This window comes from Mustela erminea, chromosome 5 (assembly GCF_009829155.1).
Source record: "Mustela erminea isolate mMusErm1 chromosome 5, mMusErm1.Pri, whole genome shotgun sequence".
NCBI lineage: Eukaryota > Metazoa > Chordata > Mammalia > Carnivora > Mustelidae > Mustela > Mustela erminea.
Window position 1 is genome coordinate 120,101,544 of NC_045618.1, and position 27,593 is coordinate 120,129,136.

At 35.2% G+C, this 27,593-nt stretch overlaps 1 protein-coding gene across 7 annotated transcripts in view; it reads left to right on the forward strand.

Moving 5' to 3' along the window:
• EML5 (EMAP like 5) overlaps positions 1–27,593 on the forward strand; it is a 174,334-nt gene that overhangs the window by 24,597 nt on the left and 122,144 nt on the right. For 5 of the 7 annotated variants that reach the window (XM_032344726.1, XM_032344727.1, XM_032344728.1 and 2 more), the window contains exons 2-7: positions 4,347–4,506; positions 14,896–14,994; positions 16,096–16,164; positions 18,804–18,989; positions 20,867–21,002; positions 22,357–22,558. In XM_032344726.1, coding sequence (XP_032200617.1) covers positions 4,347–4,506; positions 14,896–14,994; positions 16,096–16,164; positions 18,804–18,989; positions 20,867–21,002; positions 22,357–22,558 — 852 coding nt within the window. Of the gene's footprint in view, positions 1–4,346; positions 4,507–6,128; positions 6,148–14,895; positions 14,995–16,095; positions 16,165–18,803; positions 18,990–20,866; positions 21,003–22,356; positions 22,559–27,593 lie in introns of those variants that run through there. The other 2 variants (XM_032344732.1, XM_032344731.1) reach the window with 2 other exon arrangements.

The window sequence follows — 27,593 nt, forward strand, 5'->3', positions numbered from 1 at the left end:
TTATCTTGGCATCACTCTTCATGGAAGTCAGTTGACAATGTATTGATTTATTTCTTTTTTTTTTTTTTTTTTTAAAGATTTTTATTTATTTATTTGACAGAGAGAGATCACAAGCAGGCAGAGAGGCAGGCAGAGAGAGAGGAGGAGGCAGGCTCCCTGCTGAGCAGAGAGCCCGATGCGGGGCTCGATCCCAGGACTCTGAGATCATGACCTGAGCCGAAGGCAGCGGCTTAACCCACTGAGCCACCCAGGCGCCACCTGTATTGATTTATTTCTTGACTCTGAGTTTTGTTTCATGATCTGCATCTCTGTGATGCCAGTATCATGCTGTGTTGACTACTCTAGTTTTATAGTAAGTTAGTAATTTTTGAAATTGGAAGTGTGAATCTTCCAATTTTGTTCTTTTTCAATATTGTTTTAGTTATTCTCAGTTTTTTTGTCAGCTTGTGAATGTCTCCAAGACAAACAACTGGTATTTTGGCATGGATTGGTTTTAACTCTAAATCAATTTAGTCAGTATTGCTATTTTAACTATATTACAAGCTTGGAATATGAGATATCTTTCCATTTATTTAGATATTTTAAATTTTATTTAGTGGTGTTTTGTATTTTTCTATGTACAAGTCTTGTACTTTTTTGTTACATTTATTCCTAAGTTTTCTTTTTTTGATGCTAATATAAATGAAATTGTTTTCTTCATGTAATTTTCAGATTGTTCATTGCTAGTGTATAGAAATATAACTGATATTTTATGTTGATTTTGTATCCTACCACATTGCTGAACTCATTTATTAGCTTTACTTGGGATTTATTTATTGTTTGTGATTTCTATATACAAGATAATGTCATCTGCAAGTAGAGATAGATTTACTTCTCCCTTTTGTTTCTTTTTCTTGCCTAATTGTCCTGACTAGAATATCCAGTACTGTGTTGGATGGAAGTGACAAAAGCTGACATCCTTATCTTGTTCCAACACTTAGAGGGGAAACTTTCAGGCTTTGACCATTAAATGTGATAACACTTGTGGGTTTTCATAGATTCCTGTTATCAGATTGAGGACGTTCTTTTTATTATTTTTTTTAATTAAAAAAGTTATGTAGATAAGATTTTTTCAAAACACAATTGGTCATAATACATTTGATAATATATTAAATATGAATTATTCATTTTCATAAGAAATAAAACTTTTATATGCAGGATTTTAATCCTCAGTTGTGTATTTTTATCACAAAAGAGGTTAGATTTTTGTCATATGCATCTTCTGCCGAGATTAATATATTTGGGCCTTTTTTAAAAAACTTTTATTTTTTATTTATTTATTTATTTTTTTAAGGATTGATCTTTATTCTCTTAATGTATTATATTGGTTTGTTTTTATATGTTGAACCAACCTTCCATTCCCACTTATCTTCCTTCCTACCGGTTACTCATTTAGTATTCCCTGACTTGATGAATACCATCTAAACCATCCAGATGCCCAAGCAAGAAATCCTAGAGTCATCTTAGACCCTTCTCTTTCCCTTACTCACTACATCCAATCAGTTGATTTTGTCTTTTTTTTTTTTTTAAGATTTTATTTATTTGTCAGAGATTGAGAGAAAGAGAGACAGAGCAAGCAGGGGCAGCCAGAGGCAGAAGGAAGCAGTGTGGGACTTGATCCCAGGACCCTAGGATCATAACCTGAGTCAAAGGCAGCTGCTTAACCTACTGAGCCATCCAGGAGTCCCCAGTTGTTTCTCTCTTAATATGTTCCTAAATTTTCCCACTTTGAATCCACCCTCACTCTGATGCCAGGGGTGATTTTTTTTTTCTTCCCAAAGTTGAATCTCCTATTCTAAATCTACTTGTAGAAAAATTTATGAAGGAGAAATTTCTATGAACTCCCTGCCTTCTGATAATGTACATAAACCATTACCAGCTGTTAAGTCTTTGTCTTGGTTTTAAAGACTCAGATTATTTTCTGTGAATTATGAGTGACTTTTCTGTTTCTTGAAATGAGATTTGTGTTATAGTAAGTAGCCAAAACAGTATGGTATTGGCATAAAAATAGACACATAGATCAATGAAACAGAATAGAGAGCCCAGGAATAAACCTACATATATATGGACAATTAGTTTACGACAGAGGAGCCAAAGACCTAAAAATGGAGGAAGGATATTCTCTTTTTAAATGAATGGTGTTGGGAAAACTGGACAACCACATACAAAAGAATGAAACTTGACCACTATCTTATACTGTACATAAAAATTAACTGAAAATGGATTAAAAACTTGAATGTAAATCCTGAAACCATTAAATTCCTAGAGAAAAACAGGTGGTAAGCTCCTTGACATCAATCTTAGCATTTATTTGTGGATATGACTTCAAAGACAAGGGAAACCAAAGCAAAAGTAAACAAATTGAAATATATCAAACTAAAGAGCTTCAGCATGGTGAAAGAAACCATCATCAAAAGGAAAAAGCAACCTACTGAATGGGTATTTGCCAAGATTACATATTTGGCAAGGGATTAACATCAAAAACATAAAGAACTCGTACAACTTAACAAAAAAAATCTAATTAAAAAAACGGGAAGGGGGCGCCTGGGTGGCTCAGTGGGTTAAGGCCTCTGCCTTCGGCTCAGGTCATGATCCCAGGGTGCTGGGATCAAGCCCCACATCAAGCTGTCTGCTTTGCAGGGAGCCTGCTTCCTCTTCTCTCTCTCTCTGCCTGCCTTTCTGCCTACTTGTGATCTCTGTCTGTCAAATAAATAAATAAAATCTTTTTTAAAAAATGGGAAGAAGATATGTGTAGACATTTTTCCAAAGAAGATAAATCAGTGGCCAACAGGTACATGAAAAGATGTTCAACATCCATAATTATTAGGGAAATGCAAATCAAAACCACAATGAGATATCACCTCGCATGAGTAGACTGGCTATCATCAAAAAGACAAGAAAAAAACACATGTTGGAGAGAATGTGGAGAAATGGGAACCCTCCTAAATAAAACCCTGAGAATGTAAATTAGTGCATCCACCATGTAAAACACTATGGCTGTTTCTTAAAAAGTTGACAATAGAACCGCCATACTATCCAGCAATTCCTCTTCTGAGCATTTATCTGAAGAATGTGAAAACATTAACCAAAAAGATATGTGCAGCTTATTGTTAATTGCAGTATCATTTACAGTAGCCATGATATGAAACAGTCTAAATGTGGTCAGTGGATGAATTGATAAAGAAGGTGTGGTATATACACAGAATGGACTACTACCATTCCATAAAAAGCCATAAAAAGTGAAATCAGATGGCAACAGCATCAGTGGGTGAATGGATGAAATTAGCCATAAAAAGAGTGAAATCAGATGGCAACAACATGGATGGACCTTGAAGGTATTAGGTGAACTAAGTCAGAAGGAAAAAGTAAAAAACAATATGATCTCGTCATATGTGAATCTAAAAACAACAACAACAAATAAAACAAAAATGAACTCATACACAGAAAATAGATTGGTGGTTATCACAAGGGTAGTGGTGATTCTACAATGGTGGGTGGTTGAGGGGTGGGCAAAATGGGTGAAGGAAGTCAAATGTATGACGATAAATGGTAACTAGATTTTTGGAGGTGATCGTTTTGAGATGAATATAGATACTTAATTATAATATTATATACCTGAAACTTATATAATGTTACATACCAATGTTACTTCAGTTAAGAATGGGATTTGTAATTCAAGTATTATCATAGGGGTGCTGCTAAATACTATTTTTGGACACTAAGATTAGAGTAAAATTGGAGAGAAGGCTTAAAAACAGATGAAGACCAAATGGGAAAATGGCATGTGGTAAGGTTGCTACCAATTTGTTGCTGAGGTGCAGTTGATCTCTTGTGAGAATTCTTTTCTTGCAAAGTTTACACATGTTGTATCATATTACAGAGATTATGAAGTCTATCATCAGTCTGCTTATCACATACATATACTAGTTAAGTAACAACTTTTTGCATGAATTTTTGTAGAAGTTATTTATTTATTTTTAAAGATTTTATTTATTTGACAGAGGCACAGCAAGAGAGGGAACACATGCAGGGGGAATGGGAGAGGGAGAAACAGACTTCCTGCTGAGTAGGGAGCCCAATTGGGGCTCGATCTCAGGACACTGGGATCATGACCCAAGCCTGAGGTAGATGCTTAATGACTAAGCCACCCAGATGCCCCTGTAGAAGTTATTTTAAATCCAAATTATTTAAAATGGATAACATCTAATTTTTGCATTGGTATATATAAAGTTTACATCTATCAAATACTATAAAAGCTCTATAATCAATTTTAAGTCAATTTGTTTGTTAATTTATTTATTTTGCAGCCTTGCATTGCATCCTGAACGAGTATTAGTAGCAACAGGACAAGTTGGGAAAGAGCCTTATATCTGTGTTTGGGATTCATACACTGTGCAGACCATATCAGTTCTAAAGGATGTTCATACACATGGTATAGCCTGTTTAGCATTCGACTTAGACGGACAGGTATGTGATATTTTTTCTCTTTTCCTAAACTATATCTTAAAAATGTGTACCATAAGAAATTATTATAAATCTATAAATATTAAATTGGAAAGCAATAGATGAAAGATGCCTATTTGTTCAAGGGTAGAGGTAGGTAGGTTGGGTGGATAGTTAATGAGTATAATAAAATAAGAACAGTAAGGAGTCTTTATTTCATGTATCAAGAACTTTTTAATCAACACTATTATGAAAGCCAAAGAGATTCTGACTCAGTAGAGTATTACCTGGTTGTCCTAGAAAATTTTACATATTAATAACTCTTTTCCAGGTAGTTGAGTTGATAAGACAGACGGGAGACATCTTAGGAAAACTAGGTTTCTCTAAGTAGAGCTGTATGCATTTTTTCGGTTATTTTAAAGGTTTCTGTTAAAATTACATTTTTTATTGAAAATAGAGGCAGCTCTTATAATATGAGCTATTTTTATACAAAATCAAAGTAGAAAACAAAGTATAATTATCATTCCACTTACTTATTACTCCCCAAATTATTATCTACTTCTAATTAATGATTGTTAAAAAAATTAAACATGCCAAGAACTTTTTTGTGGTGCTTTCATGAAACTTGTTATACCAAAAACATATTTAAGTAGTAGTAAGAAGTTGAATTTTGCAGATGTGGTTAATTTATAGCCTTTAATTTTTATGTTAAAATTAGACTTTAAAAATCATTTTAATTTTTAAAGAAATTTTAGTTACCTGGTTTTCAGTTCATAAAATTAATTTTATATTGATATTTTACAAAAACAGATTACATTGTGTTCTGTTTCCTTGAAAATGATAAAGTACATGTTTTATTTATAACTCTGAGGAATAGCTTATTCGAGTAGCATTAGATTAATGACTTTCTTTTAAGAGTCTGGTAAGAGATCTTTAAAGACTTAACTGGAAGCTTTCATTTGGGGAAAAATGTGCTTCTAGGTTTAATATCAATATGTAGCAGTGATTGGCAATTATAGATCCTTAATTTGCATCCCATTTTTACTATTGTTTTTCAAGTCCCTTACTGTCCTCATATCCATTTCATTTTCTTTTTTTAAAGAAAGAGAATAATACTCTTTACCTACCTTACAGAAGATTAAATTTTATGAAACAAACCTCCACAGCTTTTTTTAATCATTTATCAAAAGTGTTATGAAGTCCAAGGTGTATTAACTATAATAAGCATCTGTATACTTTAAACACAGATGTTTTCTTAATTTTGAAATTGTTCTTTCTAAATGTAATATGTTGCATTGTTGAGGAATTTCTTTAATATATACAAGGAAAAGTCATGCCCATAGATTTTCCTAGTTGAAAGGCCTTTAATTTTGCTTAAGTAACTTGAAAAGCCTTGGTTACATGTATTATCACAGATCTTTATGAGAATGTGTTACTTAAAAATTTAAGCTTATAGAAAACATAACAGCTAAAAGTTACTGAGCACATACTAAGTACCAAGCATTGTGCTAAGCCTACCTTATCTTATTTAATCCTCACAGCAACCCTATGAAATAGATACTATTATTATCTCTATTTTACAGATAAAGAAACTGAGACTTAGAGAGGTTAAATAACTTGCCCCAGGTTACACAGCTAGTAAATGGAGCCAGAGCGGAAACCCAGGTCAGTCACACTCCAAAGCTCATGTTTTTAACCGCAATACTCTCCTGCCTCCCCAAAACATGGAACTTAGGAGGTAGTGATTTATATTTCAGAAGGAATTCATCCATCTTAAATATAGTTAAAGCTTATAAGGAACTGCTGCCAATTGAAGATTAAGTTAAGAAGAGTATCTCTGAAATGATATTACTGAGAAAATGTTTTAGTTAAAAAATATATTTGAGAACATATCTATTCACTAATATCTATAAACTGTTTATGAGTTATCAACTAGGAAATATCATATGATTTTTGCATTTTGTACTAGGTTTGAAACTATAAGTGCTCTGTTAAGATTTATCCAATGAATGAGTTTCCTTGTTGGTAGTAAGCTGAATGTTATTTTCCCAGAGGCTTTCTTCTAAATGGACTGAATACTCTAATACCAGAAGTCTGCCTTACTGAGAATAATTAGGACTTGATATGCATGTAAATGCACATCAAATAGGAACTCAAATTTCTTAGTGGGAAGAAGGAAAATTTGAGTGGTACTTTGTCTTGAAAATATAAAATACATTTTAAAAACATTTCTCATATTAAAATCTAAGCTATAGTAACAGATCTGGTGATTCACAGAATAAATAAGAATAGTGTTACTTTTTAAACCTAATTTTGTCAGTTATGTGACGTTACAAAATAAAATGCTTTAGTTTACCTTTGACTATTGGCACATGATTATGAAGAGAGTAATTTTTGCAAAAACAGTAGGGGAGTTCACTGGTTTTTTCAAGTGCCTTTTAGAAATCTCTTGATATCAGGACATAGCTCAAGTGCCTAATGTATTTTTCTTGAGTTTTTTTCCTATTTCTTTGCCAGACCTAGTTTCCGATGGCTTTATTTATGATTATACCAGTATTTACTCCATTAAGCCCTGAATCTTTTACAGAATTTGTGATTTTACTTTGTAACAACATGACAATTGTTAGGTAATGAACACTGAGATTACAAGGACCCCCATACTAAAATCTTTTAAGTGTAATTGCTCCTTATTTGAGTATGTTTCACAGTTGCAGGAACTTATGGGATGATCTAGTTGTGTCTTTGGGATATTTTTCTTATTTGAGAATTTAGTGTGCTAAAACTTTTTAATGAATACTTCCAATTCAATTAATGGACACAACAAAGATTTTGTTTGGGACTTAGATCAAGGAGGAATTTAGGAAGATGGTTGGTTAGAGGCTTCTTTACCTGGTTTTCTTTCTCCCTCTCTGACTTTTACTTCTTAATCTTTAAAGGAGCTTTTCCTTCTATCTGGTTCTTAAATATCAGTGTTATTTAGGAGTTTGTAGCCTTCTTATTCTCTCACATGATTTTAACGTCCCCGTCAGTTAACAGTGGCCCCAGCTTCTCTCCTTAACTCTAGACACCCCCTCCCTTGAGTGTCATACAAATATACCAAATATTACACATTTAAAACTGAATCTCCCTTTATTCCAACTCTATTAAAACACAAAGTTTATTCTTTCTCTGGCTCTGGCCTACATTTCTAGCTTTGTCTCCTGCCACTTTCCAGGTGGTACTCCCCTAAGCTATCCTGAATTAGGCTTTTTCTTGAAAATACCATGATCTCTCTAATCTTGGTGTCCTTTGGTCTGAAAGGCACTTTCTCTTACTTTTCTACCCAAATCCTCCTCAGTCTTCCAAGATACTGTTAAAGCATTACTTTAAAAAGTTTCTTGTTTATTTGGAAGAGAGAGAAAATACATGCATGAGGCAGGGAGAGGGAAAAAGAGAAAGAGGAGCAGACTCCTTGCTGAGCAGGGAGCCTGACAAATAGCTCCATCCCAGGATTCTGGGATCATGACCTGAGCTGAAGGCAGATACTCAACTGAGCCATGCAGACACCCTGAAAGCATTACTTTTACTGGAAAACCTTATTTTCTTCCTTATCTACCTAGGCTGGCTTAAATGTGAGGGAAAAATGATTAAAAAATGACAGAAAGCTAGGAGAGGAAGTAGTATTGACTTGATTATTTCTACCTTATCCTCTCTGCTGTTACTTAACCTATGTTGAGGGAGGTTGATTTTGGCTATGTAAGTTTGCTCAGAGAAGTGCTCCCAGATCTCTTTTGTTACTGCCTATATGTTTGGAGGCTCTATGGAGATACATGGAGTTTTAAAACTTTTGACCAGTTGTGGTTTGCTGTTTGTGTATGATGAGCCAAGTCAGAGAGAAAGGACGGTGCCCCTTTAACTGTCCCTCACTTGATGCTTGTCTTGTGAAATTTTAATCTCTACACAGTAAAGATCTCTTTTAGCTAGATACTGATACCTTATAGTTCCGAACTATTAAAGACTCTCAAGAAAGCAAATCCTCTCCTTTTGTTCCCTTGAGATTTCTGCCAGCATGATTTGATGGAGAGCCATAACAGACTATATACTGTATCTTTTTATGGGAGCCATTTATTCCACCCGTATGAGGGTTTAAATAGTAATTCTACTTTGCAGAAATCTGTTTCTAACTGGGTATTTGATGGCCTTTCTAATTTGGAAAGGAAGAGGGCATAGGTTCTTTCTTTCTTTCTTTCTTTCTTTTGGTAAGATTTAATTATTTGAGAGAAAGAGCATGTGGGTGCATGTGTACCCTCACATGCCTGTGTGTGAGTCGGGGGAGGGACAGAGGGTGATAATCTTCAAGCTGACTCTCTGCTGAGCACAGAGCCCAACTCAGGGCTCACACCCATGAGATCTCACACCCATGAGATCTCACACCCATGAGATCTCACACCCATGAGATCATGACCTGAGCTGAAACCAAGAGTTAGACACTCAACCAAGCCACCCATACACCCTGAGAGGATAGGTTCTTAAAGTTAATTAAGATTATGGTAAGCTGGGCACCTGGGAGGCTCAGTGGGTTAAAGCCTCTGCCTTCAGCTCAGGTCGTGGTCCTGGGGTCCTGGGATCAAACCCCACATTGGGCTCTCCGCTCAGCGGGGAGCCTGCTTCCTCCTCTCTCTCTCTGTGCCTGCCTCTCTGCCTACTTGTGATCTTTGCCTGTCAAATAAATAAAATGGTAAAAAAAAAAAAAAAAAGATTATGGTAAGCTAATAATGATGATAGCAAACATTTTATAATATAGTAACTCTCATATATATTAATTTTCTTGTTAACCCTATGAAACATATTTATTATCCCCACTTAACAGGTGAGGAAACAAGATACAGAGAGACTGCATAACTGCTGAAAGTAATCCAGTTCATGAGAAATGTAGCTAGTGTTTGAACCTAGGCAGTCTGGTACCAGTGTCTATCCTTTAAATAAGAGATTAGTAAACTTTCTGTAACAAGTCTTATAGGAAATATTTAAGCTTTGTAGACCATACAGTCTCTGGCTCAGCTAGTAGTAGCTCTGCATTGTAGTGGGAAAGCAGTCATAGACAGCTTGTAAAAGAATAGGTATGGCTCTGCTTCAATATAACTTTATTTACAAAAACAGGGTGCAGGCAGGATTTGGCTTGAGTGTTATAGTTTGCTGACCCCTGCTTCTAAACCAATGCTTCTCACATTTTGTATTGTGGGCTGATCCTTATGATTTCTTTTTTAACCCTTCAGTTACTTAGAAGTGTATTGTTATTTTCCACCCATTTGGAGCATTTCTGCATAGCTTCCTGTTATTCTAATTTCTGTTTTTGTCAGACAACATAGTCTGTATTTTAATTTTTTTAATTTGTTTAGGCTTATTTTGTGATTTTCACGAAGCTCATATGCACTTGGAAAGATCGTGGAAAAACAAGCTGTTTTGTTTCTCCATTTGTTTACTGTGCTATTGTTATTTGTTTTACTTACACATATTTTGTAAATTTTATAGCTGTTATTTTTGCTTTACACAGTTTTAAAAGAAAATTAAAAACAAAAGCCTTATTTACATATTATTTGGGCATTCTTCATTCACAAGTGTATCATTTCTGTGTGCCTGAAGAAATTTCCATTATTGTATCTTCTAGTGCAGATTGGTCAGTGGTGTATTTTCTCACCTTCTGTTTACTTGAATAACATTATTTTGACCCAATTTTCCAAAGATAATTTTGGTAGGTATACTATTCTATGTTACCTTCCCCTCAGCATTTTAAAGATTTTATGTATTTGTTTATTTGAGAGAGAGAGAGAGAGATTGGAAAGTGCGAGTGGGGGAGGACCAGGATTAGAGGGAGAGGGACGAACTCTGCACTGAGCTCAGAGCCCACTGCAGGCTTGGTCCATGACCCTGAGATCATGACCTGAGCTAAAATCAAGAGTCCAGAGCCAAATGGACTGAGTCACTCAGACACCCCCACCCCTCAGCATTTTAAAAGAGGTTGTTCATTGTCCTTTGACTTGTATAGCTTCAGATGAGGAATCTAGGATAATTTTTTAATCTCTGATCCTCTCCACCAAAATTGTCTTTTTTTCTGGCTGCTTTTAAGATTTTTCTCTTTAGCACTGGTTTTGGCACTTGACTACCATTTGTGTTGATGTATGTTTTTTCTATGTTTGATTATTTTTGCTGGTAGTTCACTGAGCTTCTTAGATTTCTGGGTTTATGGGGTGCATCACATTTAGAAAAGTATAGCCATTATTTCTTCAGTTTTTTTTTTTTTTTTTTAAATACTGTATTTTTATTTTTATTTTTTTAATTTTTTTTTAAGATTTTATTCATTTATTTGACAGAGAGAGATCACAAGTAGGCAGAGAGGCAGGCAGAGAGAGAGGAGGAAGCAGGCTCCCTGCTGAGCAGAGAGCCTGATGCGGGACTCGATCCCAGGACCCTGAGATCATGACCTGAGCCGAAGGCAGCGGCTTAACCCACTGAGCCACCCAGGCGCCCCTATTTCTTCAGTTTTTTTTTTTTTTTTGTCTCTTCCTCCATCTTCTCCTTGTGGAGCTAGAATAACTTGTATGTTAGATCACTTGATGTTTTTCTAAAGTTAACTAAGGCATTGTTAATTTTTTTTCCATTTTCTTTCTGTGCTTTATTTTGGATAGTTTTTGTTGCTATGTCTTCAAGTTCATCTATCTTTTCTTAATGATCTAAGCTGCTATTAATCCTATGGAATGAATTTTTATTTCACATAATTTAACATTTATTTTTACAAGTTGTGTGTTCTTTTATGTCTTTTATTTCTCATTTTATTCCTTGTATGTTTTAAAATAATTATTGAGCAGGGCTCCTGACTGGCTCAGTCAGTGGAACACACAACTCTTGATCTCAGGGTTGTGGGTTTGAGCCCCATGTTGGATGTGGAGATTACTTAAAAATATAATCTGAGGGACGCCTGGGTGGCTCAGTTGGTTAAGCGGCTGCATTCGGCTCAGGTCATGATCCCAGCGTCCTGGGATCAAGTCCCACATCGGGCTCCTCGCTCAGCAGGGAACCTGCTTCTCCCTCTGCCTCTGCCTGTCATTCTGTCTGCCTGTGCTCACTCTCTCTCTCTCTGACAAATAAATAAAATCTTTAAAAAAATAAATAAAAATTGGGCGCCTGGGTGGCTCAGTGGGTTAAGCCGCTGCCTTCGGCTCAGGTCATGATCTCAGGGTCTTGGGATCGAGTCCCGCATCGGGCTCTCTGCTCAGCGGGGAGTCTGCTTCTCCCTCTCTCTGCCTGCCTCTGCCTGCCTCTCTCTCTACCTGCCTCTCTGCCTGCCTCTCTGCCTGCTTGTCATCTCTCTCTGTCAAATAAATTAAAAAAAAAAAAAATCTTTAAAAAAAAAAATAAATAAATAAAAATAAAATCTGAAATATTTCTTAAGCATCTTGAACATTTTCATTTTAATAGCTAATGTCTCAATTTTAATTATTCCTGTGATTCTTAGGTCTCTCTCACTCACTCTTTTTTTTTTTTTTTTAAGATTTTATTTATTTATTTGACCGAGACCCAGCAAGAGAGGAAACACAAGCAGAGAGAGTGGGAGAGGGAGAAGCAGGCTTCCCACTGAGCGGGGAGCCGGATGTGGGGCTTAATCCCAGGACCCTGGGATCATGACTTGAACTAAAGGCAGATGCTTAATGACTGAGCCACCTAATTGCCCCTCTTAGGTCTGCTTCTATTAATGGATTTTTATCCTGATTATATGTCACATTTTCTTCTTTGTTCACATGTCCAATAATTTGTTTTATTGGATGGTGGACATTGTGTATGTTACATTCTGAATTCTTGATTTTGTTGTATTCCTTTAAAGTGTTTTGGTCATTGTTCTGGCAGGTAGTTAAGTTCCTTGTGGATTAGTTTGATCCTTGTGAAAGCTTGCTTTCAAGCTTTTGGAAGACAGGGCTAGAGTAGCTCTTTCTCTAACATTATTGGTTTAATTTCACCACTAAGTTGTGACACTTCTGGGTCACTGAATACCTAATGAATTTAAAGAGGTATCTATGTTCTGGTTATTGGGAACTCAAGGGATCCTGACACTTTGTGATCTCTGGCAATTTTTTGGCTTTAGCTCCTTAGTAATCGCTTTTTAAAAATTCCCCAGAGTTTGTTCTTTGCATGGCCTCATAGATTTCACCCTATGCATGCAAAGATTAATGTTCTCAAAGGGTCCCATAAACAAATTTTCTGGGGCTTTTTCTCTGCTCTACGAATTCTAGCTGTTTTGACCTCTCTGAACTCCAGGCTCTGTCTTCTCAAATCAGCAAGTCTCCTGGGCTCTGTTTGGATTCTACCTTTCTATGCTGTAATTTGCAAACTGCTTCCTAGATGAGAGCTGGGGCAAGTGCAGATCTCACCTTGTTTGTTTCTCCCCTTTCAGGGCTCACAGTGCTTCACTTCCTCTTATGAATGTCTGAAAGCATTTGTTTCATACATTTTGTAATTTTCTAGTTGTTTATAGTGGGGGCAGGTTCAGATCCTAATACTTCTCCGTGGCTGAAAGTGTAGCAGAGTCACTGTTATAGTGGGGGCAGGTTCAGATCCTAATACTTCTCCGTGGCTGAAAGTCCATCTTTTGTGTTTCTTAATCCCTCTCACAGTTTCCATCTTCCTGTCTCCTCTTCTTACCTCTGTATCTTCATCTCCCTTTAAATGCCTATTTAACTCCTCCACTGTTTTAAATTTATTTTTCATTTCTAAAAATTGCGTTTGCTTCTTCTTATCTCCTTGAATACTTTTTACAGTCTCCTATTCTTTGCTCGAATGAAGATACTTTGAAACCTTAATTTTATTTCTCTTCACCTCATAATTCCAGTGTCTGATGTTTTCTAGGACTGGTTTTGCTATTTGTCTTGACTTGCTAATTCTTACTCATAGTCCCTTATTTCCCATGGCTATGGGGGTTGGGGATGTTTGTTTATTTTTATGTTTACTGAATTGCTACCTGTAGGAATTCTTTGAGGGACGGATTGAAGTGTCAGTTCTCCAAATAGGATTTATATTTGACTCTGCTACACTGTTGAAAATGCTTGAAGAACCCTCAGACCACTCTGAAATTTTCCACTTGAGGAGTTCGTAATTAATGTAGAGTTAGGCCTTATGATTGTATGAAAGCTGCTTTTGACTATCAATTTTCAGGGAGGATTGTCTTTCCCTTCATGCATTGTGGGCCCCCCCCTCTTTATTTTCAAAGGAGTGGTTTCTTGTCTTCCCTTACTTCTGAGGAGTTCACTGCTTTAGTCAGAAGTCTCAGGTTCAGATCTATACTATGGACTTGCCCTAAACTTTTTTTTTTACTTTAATTTTCAGCATAACAGTGTTCATTGTTTTTGCAGCACATCCAGTGCTCCATGCAATCCATGCCCTCTCCAATACCCATCACCTGGTTCCCCCAACCTCCCACCCCCCACCCCTTCAAAACCCTCAGACTGTTTTTCAGAGTCCATAGTCTCTCATGGTTCACCTCCCCTTCCAATTTCCCTCAACTCCCTTCTCCTAACTCCCCTTGTCATCCATGCTATTTGTTATGCTCCACAAATAAGTGAAACCATATGATAATTGACTCTCTCTGCTTGACTTATTTCACTCAGCATAATCTCTTCCAGTCCCGTCCATGTTGCTACAAAAGTTGGGTATTCATCCTTTCTGATGGAGGCATAATACTCCATAGTGTATATGGACCACATCTTCCTTATCCATTCGTCCGTTGAAGGGCATCTTGGTTCTTTCCACAGTTTGGCAACCGTGGCCATTGCTGCTATATACATTGGGGTACAGATGGCCTTTCTTTTCACTACATCTGTATCTTTGGGGTAAATACCCAGTAGTTTGACTTGCCCTAAACTTTATCTCCTATTTTCTCCTATTTCGTTCAAGCCTACAGGACAAAAATCAGGCTTCTCAGGAGTTAGCTGGTACTTTTAGAATAAAGTGTACATGGGAGCTCTCTTATCCTCCAGGACTCCCAGAAGTCTCTTTGTTTTTGTTCCAGATTTCATAATTCCTTGACAGCTCAGCAGTACATTTAAAAACAAGTTTTTACATTTTTATCCAACATTTTTAGTTTTTAGCAGGAGAGATGTTTATGGTATTTTGTCAGTCCTACTGTTAGAATAGAAGTCTCTCTTCTGTTTCTTAATGTGAAGAACTATACTTATGCAGATATTACCAAGATGTAATACATCCAGCCTTTCTCTGTGAGGTCTATATAATATAAATGTGTAAGTTTTGATATAAAATATAAGTGTGTAAGTTTTGATGTGTAAGTTTATAATACCCATGAGGATAATTTGTTTGCATTTATAATTTGGTTTCTTTTTGATTTGTTTGCCTTTTTATTCCCTCATGGACTTCTTGGATATAATTCAGCGCTTGGTTTCAGTTGGACTTGATTCAAAGAATGCAGTTTGTGTTTGGGATTGGAAGAGGGGGAAAATGTTATCTATGGCTCCTGGTCACACAGATAGAGTAAGTATTCTCCATTGGGGTTTCTACTGGCTATTGGATGGGAAAAAGAGGAGCCAGGGGATATGTTTCCATGCTTTGTTATTACCAGATAGTTCATAGGTAATTAAAAATTTAAAGTACAATTATTAGACAATTGTGTATACTTAGATCGAAGTAGTTCACACTTTGGATTTAGTAAATAGATTATTTTAAAAGATGGTACTGTCAGAATTTTTAGAGTATTGGTGGTTAATATTTTAAAGTTGCACAAAATGGTTTTCATGTAATCTGTCATGGTGAGTTGTTAAACATTAATTTATAAGATATATTCTTTATTATCACTGAAGAGAATAATTTTGTACATTTTTAAAGGTAATAAGCATCTTAGGTGATTATGTAAGTAGGTGTCAAAGAAACATGATAAAGACTAATGATTTTTTTCTGCTATGAAATTATTTTTCAATCATTAGTTTTTACTATTAAAGTGCATGATTCTAATGTATATTTTATTTCAGCTGGGTTTTTTATTGTTTGCTCTTATAACAAAAATTGTTTGTATATATTTTGAGTTTTGGGAGAAGAACAAAGAACAAAGCTTGAGATCTCCATAACTTAAATATAGGTTAGTTTTGTTTGATCCATAAACAATAAAACTAAAAAATAAAAACAGAATTTATACTGTGAAATAAATATTGTGATTATTTATGTAAGTAGATCTGTATGATAGAAAGCTATAAAAATGTACTCTCTTTCACATACTTAAAGTTCTCTGTTTATAGCTATATAAGTGTTAAATGTACATTCAGTATCTTGCCTCTATAAAAATTATGTAGGTACCTGCCTCATGCTGTAGTTCTGTTGAACTATTCTTATTACTTATAGACAAAATTCTTTTAAAAATTAAAAACAGGTTGTTTTGGAAAGTTCATTGAAGTTAAGAAATAGTTTTGTTCATATCATTTACATATTTCTCATAAGATTGTGAAGTATGGGATTCTGATTATTATTTAGTGAGGAATATTGTTTTATGATGGTAGGGTTTTGGGGTTTTTGGTCTTTTGGATGGATTCTTAAATGATTCTGAAAATAAGTATTTTAACCATGAATCTGATTTGTTTGCAGATATTTGATATCTCTTGGGATTTGTACCAGCCAAATAAACTTGTCAGCTGTGGTGTAAAACATATCAAGGTACTAGAAGAGTCTTATTTTATAATAGTCATGTATACTTACTCTCTGCTGCTAAGTACATACCACACTATTTACAACTTAGGTAGTCTTAGGATTTTGACAGTACTTATTTTTAAAATGTCAACATTTTTAACATTCTGTTGTTCAACCTAACAGGTATTTATTGTGTCATTACTGTATGTGAGGTGCTATAACGGATGTAGGTATGAGTAGGGAATGAATAAAACACTATTCATCAAGAAACTTATAGTCTTGTGAAGTAGGCTTTATTGTGTTCATCTTGTCTTCTCATGTTTTACTTACAGAGCAAAATGTGAGCATAGGAAACCAAGAAAAGTAAGAGGTTTCTTTCACAGAGACAAGATGGTGTGGCAGAAACATCATGGACGGAGTTGGCTTTGCCACACTTAGCATTGTTTGACCTGGGATTAGTCATGTAGCCTCGTTGAGCTTTTTTAACATCTTAAAAGTGTGTCTTATAGAGTGGATTAAATAAGGCAGTATTTATTCAAGTGCTTTTCATAGTTCCTAGCACATGGTCATCTTTCTGAAAGTGTTATCTTTTACTTTCTCTATATTTACTCTCTGATTTGACCTTAGCCTTTGTAGTCACAGTTTATTTTGCTTATGAAAGCTCTGAGTTTTGTTTTACAATTATAGTTCAGATTTTGAAGCCCATATAACAGTTACTGTTAAATCCCTGGTGCAGATTGGAAGTGCTTGTTTTTCTTCCATCATCTAATTTAACAGTTCCTTGCAAAAGTTAATTCCTAGTAAGTAAGGTTCTCTGTTCACATTCTTTCTTTGATATGCTCACTTCCATTCACATTTTCTCCAGAGCATCTTTAGCTGCCACTGCAAGTTTGGTTTTGATATTTTGGTACTGATTTGATAATGAATAGTATTAAATATTTTTTGTACAAATATTCAGTAGCAAAAGGTTCTATGTTAGGTTTCAGGTACATAGTATAAGCACTGTGAAGGTAGAAATTTTTGTTTTTTTAATCTGTGATGAACAAATGTTTGAGGTAGTACTTGATAGAAAATACTTAATAATTATTGGAAAATTAATAAGTAAACAGATCTTACTGTTTTATATTGTAAATAAAACTGAAAGTTCCATTTTCAGGTTTTAAACAAACTATTTTTCTGAATTAAACTGTATTTTTACTATGAGTTACATTTCTTTTCTTTTGGTAGAGTCAATGAAAAGCAGGGTAGATCTCTTTGTAGGCAATATGTGTGAGGACACTAAGTCCCAAAGATGATCTAGAACTTCCTTGTCCAGTATAGTAGCAATTAGCCACATGTAGCTATTTAAATTAAGTTAATTAAATTTAAGTTAAGTAAAATTTAATCATTTCTTCAGTCATTCCAGTCACATTTCAAATGCTTAAGGTCCACATGTATCCAGTGGTTACTCTACTGGACAGTATATATAGAGAGAGAATATATTCATCAACACAGAAAGTTCTATTAGATGGCATTGACTCAATTATAGAACAATAGTTCTTTACTGAGTGTGAAGATTATTTAGTTACCTGGGTTTGACTCTTCAGAGATTCTTTGTCCATTTACCTTGGTGGGGACCCAAGCAATACAATGTTTTATAATTTCCCTCAGGTGAGTTTAATGTGCAGCCAAAGTTGAGAATCACTCATCTAGATGAAAATAATAGACTGAAAGGAAGGCTTTGTTGAATTTGCTGGAATAGAAGAGAACTAGTGATCCTTGTGCACAGGAATCATGGAGTTTTTAGAATTAAAAATCATAAAGTTTCATTGATTAAAAGCGTTCATTAGGTATTTAAATGGATAAGCATCACAATTTTTAGTTTTCTGAGACTTCTGGTTTTAAGATCTTTAGGTCTTGAAATAAGATCTGAAAGATGAGATACGATCTTTATTATCAACAAATTATGTTACTTTAAGTGGTAATTTACTTATTATAAAGTTGAATTTATTCTCTGGGCCAAATATCTTTGTGTAAAACTCTTCTTATATCCTTGCCCTGTTCCATTTTTGTTTCTTTATTTCTTTCTGCAAACTATTAAAATTTATCTGAATCCACATAAAAGAACAAAAACCCTGGTCATAAAGATTTATGTTTGACTTCCTGTTTTCTCCTAAAAATGAACGAATTATTCCAAATATATATCTCTTTTATTTTTAAGCTTTACAAGTAAAGGAATTGCTCAGCTTTGAAATATCAATGAGAGCAACATTTTTTTCCCCATCTTCACTTCCCAAAGATTGAATGTTAGGTTTGGTCCTCCTTCCTATTAGTGTATATCATCTTCATTTTCATTGCTAACACATAACCAGCTCTCTCATTTGTTGGAGTTTCAAGTAGATTTTTTCCAGAGACCAAAGGAGGGAAGCGTAGCCTATTTTAAAAATAATCTAGCTCACCCCCCTTATTCTTACAGATAAGGATTGAAACCAGTGACTTGTCTGCTATAATATAGCTATTGACAACACTAGGATGAGGATGTGAACATTTGAATGCTAATGTTTCATAAGGGGATTTCTTAGGTCATTTTTGGTCTGCTGCTCTAATATAGCTTCACAGTATTAGAAATATTTTCCTTTATTTTATAAGCATTCTTTGGTAATTTGATGATACTGTGTACCTTTTAGTTCTGGAGTTTATGTGGAAATGCTCTGACCCCAAAACGAGGGGTCTTTGGTAAGACTGGTGACCTTCAAACAATTTTGTGCCTGGCCTGTGCAAGGGATGAATTAACATATTCTGGTGCACTTAATGGGGATATATATGTTTGGAAAGGAATCAATCTTATAAGGACAATACAAGGAGCCCATACTGTAAGTATATTTACATATTTTGAACACCTTTAGATAACTACTTAACTTCTTATCCTAGAACAAAAGATTATATAATACAGCAGACTTTCTAATCACTTCAGTTACTTGAAAAATGCTGTTCTAACTGAATTATCTGTTTGTTTTCAAGATTTCAATGAAGAAACATTATGCAATTAGACACATGGATATTCATTAAATTAGTATAATTAGTAACTTGTTTAAACCGTTGCTCCAGTATGGTATCTTTCTCGAAGTGTTGATAAAAAGTTTATTAAATTCAACAAAAGTATTCTAGGTTAACTACATTAGAGTAAAGTTAGTACTCTTTTTTGGTTTTGTTTTAAAGATTTTATTTATTTATTTGACAGAGAGCATGAGCACAAGCAGGGGGAAGGGGAGGGGCAGGCAGAGGGAGAAGCACATTCCCAGCAGAGCAAGGAGCCCCATGTGGGATTCGATCCCAGATCATGACCTGAGCCAAAGGCCACTGTTTAACCAACTGAACCACCCAGGTGCCCCTAAAGCTAGTATTCTTATGGCTAATTTACCAGTGGGAAATTTGGGGACAATTCTAGAAAACAATACCTTTTTAATTTTAGTATCATTTTTTTATTGAGTGGCAAAGAAATATAATTTTTGTAATTCATGAGATTTTCATATTAAAAAGTTAACAAATCTGGGGTGAGGGGAATCTGTTGTTAAAACCTTGTAGTTTTTTTTGTTTTTTTTTTTTTTGATTAAAGATTTTTAGTAGTTGGGTCTCTTACATAGAGAAGGGAACTAGAGAGTGCAAAGCTGCCACATGATTAGCAGTGAGATCTCAAGTAGAGAAGTTATTTAATGTATTATTATGACCCACTATTAAATAGATAATATATCACATATTACATATATTGAAGAACCACTTAGAACAGGACTTGCTTTGAGCAAAATGTCTGAAGACCAGAAATACCAGATTCTTTTCCACAAAGATTGCAGCAACTCCAATTTTCCTCATTAGTGCATAAAAATACCAGTTTCTTGTACACCTCAGTACAGGATGTGACCACTTTTGTAAATTTTGGGTTGCTTTCTGGCTGCAAAATAGTAACTTCTTGTTTTAGTTGTTTCCTATTTGTGAAATTTCATATATTTATTGGCTACTTGACATTCCTTTTCTGTTAATTGGTTGTTATTACCCTTTGCTCTTTTTTGTTGTCTTTGTGGTTTGATTCTCTGTATTCACTTATATATTAGGGATGTTGACCCTTCAGCAGCCCTACACATTGTAGATATCTCCCCAATCTGTTTGTCTTTGCTTATGATATCTTTTCTCATATGAAAAATTGCTTTCCTTTGTGGTTTTTGGGTAACCTGCCTTGCATAAAAGTTCTCTCATAGTTCAAAGTTATGTAAGTGTTCTTTTCTTTTTTAACATACTTATTTCTTACATTTAAAATTTTATGTCTAAGGGCGCCTGGGTGGCTCAGTGGGTTAAAGCCTCTGCCCAGTTCAGGTCATGATCCCAGGATCCTGGGATTGAGCCGCACATCCGCATCTGCTCTCTGCTCAGCAGGGAGCTTGCTTCCTCCTCTCTCTCTGCCTGCCTCTCTCCGGACTTGTGATCTCTGTCAAATAAATAAAAACTTTAGAATTTTATGTCTATAATTCATATTTATATGTGGTGTAGGTTTAACTTTACATTATGTCCATGTCATGGACCATATATTGTTTTCATATATATGTGTGTGTGTGTATATATATATATATATATATATAAATAATTTGTGTTTTCTGATATTCCGATGTCATATCAAACTCTTTTAAAGTGTGTTTCTACCTACACACAGATTTTCTTAATGAGTATATATTGTTAAATTACTTTTTTTCTCTGCTAGGCAGGAATTTTTAGTATGAATGCTTGTGAAGAAGGCTTTGCCACTGGTGGCAGAGATGGCTGTATTCGTCTTTGGGATTTAACTTTTAAACCGATTACTGTGATTGATCTCAGGGAAACAGACCAGGGATACAAAGGTAATAACAAAACAAATGTCTCACTACTAGGCAAATTCTAAATATAGCCAAGATTGTCTCTTTCTTTTAACAAATATAAATTTATGTTTTGTAAATATAAATGAGACTCAAATTTGCCCTCATATACTGTGTGCTTTTAATTGCACTCCCTTTATTGAGAGGTGAATTTGCCTAAAGACAGTCTATGTTTACTGTTATGACAAGGATTCTTTTGTATATCTAATGCTTATTATGATGGAACTTAGAGATGTGACAAGTGCTTGCTTAGGTAACCTTGGATTTTGAAGATATTTTACTATTAGAATGTCAAATGTAACTATTTAGCAACTGTTGAAAATAAAGTGTGTTGAGGTGTGGAGAAGATTTTGTTCAGGATGATTTAAATGCATATAGATGTGTTTTTTTTTTTTCATCCAAATTTGTCAACAATTGGGAGATATTTTCTTTGGGGATTTAAAAAATTGATATAATAAAACAGAATCACTATTAAAAAACCTTTTATTCACTTGTGTGGTATAGGAATAGGATTGGAAGTTGCAGAGGTCTGTGTTTAAGCCTTATTTCAGTCACTTACTAGGTGTGTGACCTTGGGCCACATATTTAATCTCATCTATAAGTGAGAAAAACTATCTCATAGGATTAAATGAGCTAATTTAATATATATAAAATGTTTAAAAGTGCCTGGGACATAATAATCATCCAGTAAATGTTAACTGTTATGTTATTTTCATTAGTTTTGCTGAGCATTATTGTACCTTAAAGTCTGCAAAATAATTTGACACTTTTTCTTATTTGGCCCTCACAAGAACATTGTGAAGTCCACAGCACCTTTATGTTGGCCACATTATACAGATGAGAAAACAGAAGCACTAGCTTTCCTGAGGTTACAAAAGGGATTGTGGAATATGTAGAAAGAGTAGAAGTCTCTCTTTCTAATGATTTTATGAGCAGATGGAAGAAGTGAAATGTAGACACATGAAAAGTCAGATTATTATAAGAAAAAATAATACAATTCTGTAAAGGTATTTCCTGAATAGTTACTGTTTGTATTGTGGAGACTGTGTTATAAGACCTTGGCTGAAGAAGTGGTCAGACTATGACTGAAATTTTCTAAGAAGTAAGAAGAATGTATGTCCTGAAGGATGCATAGAAATTGGGTATATCATATCATTTGCTATGTGGACGTATCATTCCATATAGCAAACAACCTGCATAATTGAAGAAAATGTGTGGATCAAAGACTTGCAGATTCCTTTTATCTTACATCTAAGGTATAAAAGGTACAGAAATTAAATTGATATAGCAGATTGGCATTATAACAGATTTATCTTAAATACAATTTACTTTTGATTAGGGTTGTCTGTGAGGAGTGTTTGTTGGCGAGGTGACCATATTCTAGTTGGAACACAGGACAGTGAAATTTTCGAAATTGTGGTGCATGAAAGAAATAAACCTTTCCTAATTATGCAAGGACATTGTGAAGGTGAACTTTGGGCACTTGCTGTCCATCCTACAAAACCTTTGGCTGTGACTGGAAGTGATGATCGTTCAGTCAGGTAAGCAAATTAAAATGTCATTTCATAGGCTGGAATTTGTCCTTAGAGAAACATAACAAAAACTGAATAAAAAAACTTCAATTTAAATATTAACAGCTTAAAATATAACAAATGAACATAATTAATAGGTACTTAGTAGAATTAACAGCTTATAAGATTTTTTTCTTTTAAAAAGTTGGAGTTAGCTACATAGCAAAATGTGCCCAGCTATTTCTGCTTCTTTAATAACCATATAATATTCCACTGTATGGAATGGCTCATGGAATATTTTTTTTTTTAAGATTTTATTTATTTATTTGTCAGAGAGAGCGCGCGAGCGAAAGCGAGCACAGGCAGACAGAGTGGAAGGCAGAGTCAGAGGGAGAAGCAGGCTTCCTGCGGAGCAAGGAGCCCGATGTGGGACTCGATCCCAGGACGCTGGGATCATGACCTGAGCCGAAGGCAGCTGCTTAACCAACTGAGCCACCCAGGTTTCCCTGGCTCATGGAATATTATATGGAATTTTATATGGCTCAGTCAGTTAAGTGTCTACCTTTAGCACAGGTCATGATCCTGGGATCATGCCCCATGTTGGACTCCCTGCTCACTGGGGAGTCTGCTTCTCCATCTGCCCTCCCACCACACTTAAACACTTTTTCTCTCTCAAATAAAAATCTTTTAAAAAATTCCGTTGCAGGGGCACCTCGGTGGCACAGTAGGTTAAAGCCTCTGCCTTTGGCTCAGGTCATGATCTCAGGGTCCTGGGATCAAGCCCCACATCAGGCTTTCTGCTCAGCAGGGAGCCTGCTTACCCCTCTCTCTGCCCTGCCTCTCTGCCTACTTGTGATCTCTCTCTCTCTCTGTCAAATAAAATTTAAAAAATTGTTTAAAAAATTCCATTGCATGGATATACTGTAATTTATTCGACTGAATCATTTTTTAAAAATTATAGTTGACATACAGTATGACATTAGTTTCAGATGTACAACATAGTGATTCAACAATTAATATACTTTACAAGATGTTCTCCACAATGGCTATAGTTATCCTCTGTCACCACACAGAGTTATTACAATTTTGACTATATTCTGCACAAACTGGTGCAGTTACTCTGGAAAACAGTATATAGGGTCCTCAAAAAGTTAAAAGTATGAACTTCCCTGTGACCCAGCATTTACATTACTAGGTATTTATCCAAAGGATACAAAAATATTGATTTGAAAGGGTATAAGCACCCAGTGTTTATAGCAGCGCTATCAAAAACAGCCAAATTATGTCAAGAGCCCACATCTCCATCGACTGATGAATGGATAAAATAGATATGTGTGTGCGTGTGTGTGTGTGTGTATATATGTGATATATATATATATATATCACATATACATACATATCTACACATACAAATACACAGGAATATTACTCAGCCATCAAAAAGAATGAAATATTTTCATTTGCAACAATGTGGATAGAACAAAAATATATTAAGCGAAATAAGTCAGAGAAAGACAAATACCATATGATTTTACTCAAGTGGAATTAAAAAAAAATAGATGAATGTAAAGGAAAAGAAGGAAGAGTAAAATAAGATAAAAACAGAGAGGGGGGCACCTGGGTGGCTCAGTAGGTTAAAGCCTCTGCCTTCGGCTCAGGTCATGATCCCAGGGTTCTGGGATCGAGCCCCACATTGGGCTCTCTGCTCAGCGGGGAGCCTGCTTTCTTTCCTCTCTCTCTGCCTGCCTCTCTGCCTACTTGTGATCTCTGTCAAATAAATAAATAAATAAAATCTAAAAAAAAAAAAAAAAACACAGAGAAGGAAGCAAACCATAAGAGACCCTTAACTATAGAGAACAAAACTGAGGGTTGCTGGAGAGGAGGTGGGTCAATGGATGGGTTAAATTGGTGATGGGCATTAAGGAGGACACTTGTGATGAGCACTGGATGTTATATGTAACTCAACTAAATCACTGAGTTCTGCTGAAACCAATACTACACTATATGTTAACTAACTTGAATTTAAATAAAATCTTGGAAGTTAAAAAAAAAAATGGGTCAGCCAAGAAATCAAAGAATGAATTTAAAAATTCGTTGAGAGAAATGAAAATGAAAACACAATGGTCCAAAGCCTTTGGGCTGCAGCAAAAGCAATTTTAAGAGGGACGCTTACAACAATATAGGCCTACTTCAAGAAGCAAGAAAAGACTCAATCTACCCATACTCCTAAAGGAGTTAGAGAAAAACACAACCCAAATCCAGCAAAAATAAGGAAATGACAAAGATTAGAGCAGAAATAAATGATACAGAAATTAAAGAAACAGTAGAATGGATCAGTGAAACCAGGAGTTCGTTCTTTGAAAAAATTAACAAAATTGAGGGGCACCTGGGTGGCTCAGAGGATTAAAGCCTCTGCCTTCAGCTCCGGTCATGATCCCAGGGTCCTGGGATCGAGCCCCACATCGGGCTCTCTGCTCAGCAGGGAGCCTGCTCCCCCCCCCCCCACCTGCCTCACTGCCTACTTGTGATCTCTGTCTGGCAAATAAATAAAGTCTTAAAAAAAATTAATTGATAAACCTCCAGCCAGACTCATCAAAAAAAAAAAAAAAAGACTCAACATCAGAAATGAAAGAGGAGAGGTAAAAACAGACACCAAAGGAATTTGAAAGATTATAAGAGAATAGTATGAAAAATAATATGCCAACAAATTGGACAATATAGAAAAAATGGATAAATTCCTGGAAACATGAAACTTACCAAACTGAAACAGAAGAAATAGAAAATTTGAACAGACTGATCACCAGCAGTGAAATTGAATCAGTAATCCAAAAACACCCAACAAACAAAAGTCTAGAGGCTTCACAGGTGAATTCAGCAAACACTTAAAGAGGAGTTAATGCCTATTCTTCTCAAACTTTTCCAAAAAAGTATTACAGTAAAAAAAACTTCCAAATTCATTCAGTGAGGCCAGCATTACCCTTGTACCAAAACCATGTAAAGAGTCCACAAACAGGCTAGTATCTCTAGTGAACACAGGTGTGATAATCCTGAATATTAGCATTCCAAATCCAATAATACATTAAAAAAATCATTCACCATAGTCAGGTGGGGTTTATTCCTGGGTTGCAAGGGTGATTCCGTATTTGCAAATCAATGTGATAAATCACATCAATAATAGGATAAATAACAGAAGATTTGCATCTATTTTAATAGATACAGAAAAAGCATTTGACAAAGTAGAACATCCATTCGTGATGGAAACTCTGAGTGGGCTTAGAGGGAACATACTTCAACATAATAAAGACCATATATGAAAAACCCAAGCTAACATCATACTCAATGGGGAAAAACAGAGCTTTTCCCCTAAGGTCAGGAACAAGACAAGGATGTTCACACTTACCACTTTATTCAACATAGAACTGGAAGTCCTAGACAGGAATCACACAAGAGAAAGGAATAAAAGGGATCCATATTGGTAAGGAAGAAGTAAAACTTCCACTCTTCGCAGATGACGTGATATTATATATAGAAAATTGTAAATATTCTGCAAGAAAACTGCTAGTGAACTGATTAGTGAATACAGGAAGTTTACAAAATCAGCATACAGAAATCTTTTGCACCAATATTACAACAACAGAAACAGAAATTAAGAAAACAACCCCATTTACAATTGTACCAAAAACAATAAAAGGAATAATCTTAACCAAAGAGGTGAGCGACTGCTACTCTGAAAACTATAAAACTTGGATAAAAGAAATTGAAGGTGACATAAAGAAATAGAAAGACATTCCATGCTTGTTGATTAGAAGAACAAATATTGTTAAAATGTTTATACTACCCAAACTAATCTACAGATTTAATGTAACCCCTATATAGATAACAGCATTTTTCACAGAATTAGCGTAAATAATCCTAAAATTTTTATGGAACCACAAAAGAACCCAAATACCCAAAGCAATCTTGAAAAAGAAAAAACTGGAGCTATCTCAATTCTGGACTTCAAGTTATATTGTAAATCCATAGGAATCAATACAGTATATTCCTGGCACAAAAATAGACACATCAGTGGAACAGAATAGAAAGCCCAGAAATAAACCCTCAGTTATATGATCAATTTATCTTCAATCAAGGAGGCTAGAATATACTATGGGGAAAAAGTCTCTTCAACAAATGGTGATGGGAAAACTGGACAGTGACATGTAAATAATGAAACTGCTTTCTTATACGACACACAGAAACAAACTCAAAATAGGTTAAAGTCCTAAATGTAAGACCTGAAACTATAAATATCCTAGAAGAGAGTACAGGCAGTAATTTCTCTAATATTGGCCACAACATCTTTCTAGATATGTCTCCTGAGGCAAGGGAAACAAAAGCAAAAAGAAGATATTGTGACTATATAAAAATAAAGAGCTTCTGCCCAGCAAAGGAAACAATGATAAAAACTAAAAGACTACCTAATGAGTGGGAGAAGATATCTGCAAATAACATATTCATTAAAGGACTAGTATCTAATATATATAAAGAAATCCTACAACTCATCAAGGAAAAAAATAATGCAGTTAAAAAATAGGCAAGAGATGTGAACAGACATTTCTCCAAAGAAGACATCTAGGTGACCAACAGACACATGAAAAAGATGCTCAGCATCACTCATCATGAGGGCAACGCAAATGAAAACGACAATGAGATATCATCTCACAGCTGTCAGAATGGCTAAAATAAAAGAAACAAGTGTTGACAAGGATGTGGAGAAATGGGAGCCCTTGTGCCCTGGGAATGCGAACTGCTGCCGCTACTGTGGAAAACAATGTGGAGGTTCCTGAAAAAAATAAATTACCCTACTATCTAGTAATTGCACTGCTGGGTATTTACCCAAAGAATTAAAAAGACACTAATTTATGGGGATATGTGCACTCCTTTGTTATTATTGTCACATTATTTACAATGGCCAAGTTATGGAAGCTACCTAAGTGTGTACATCAATAGATGAATGGATAAGAAGTGGTATGTACATACAATAGAATATTATTCAGCCATAAAAAATGAGACAGTGCCATTTGCA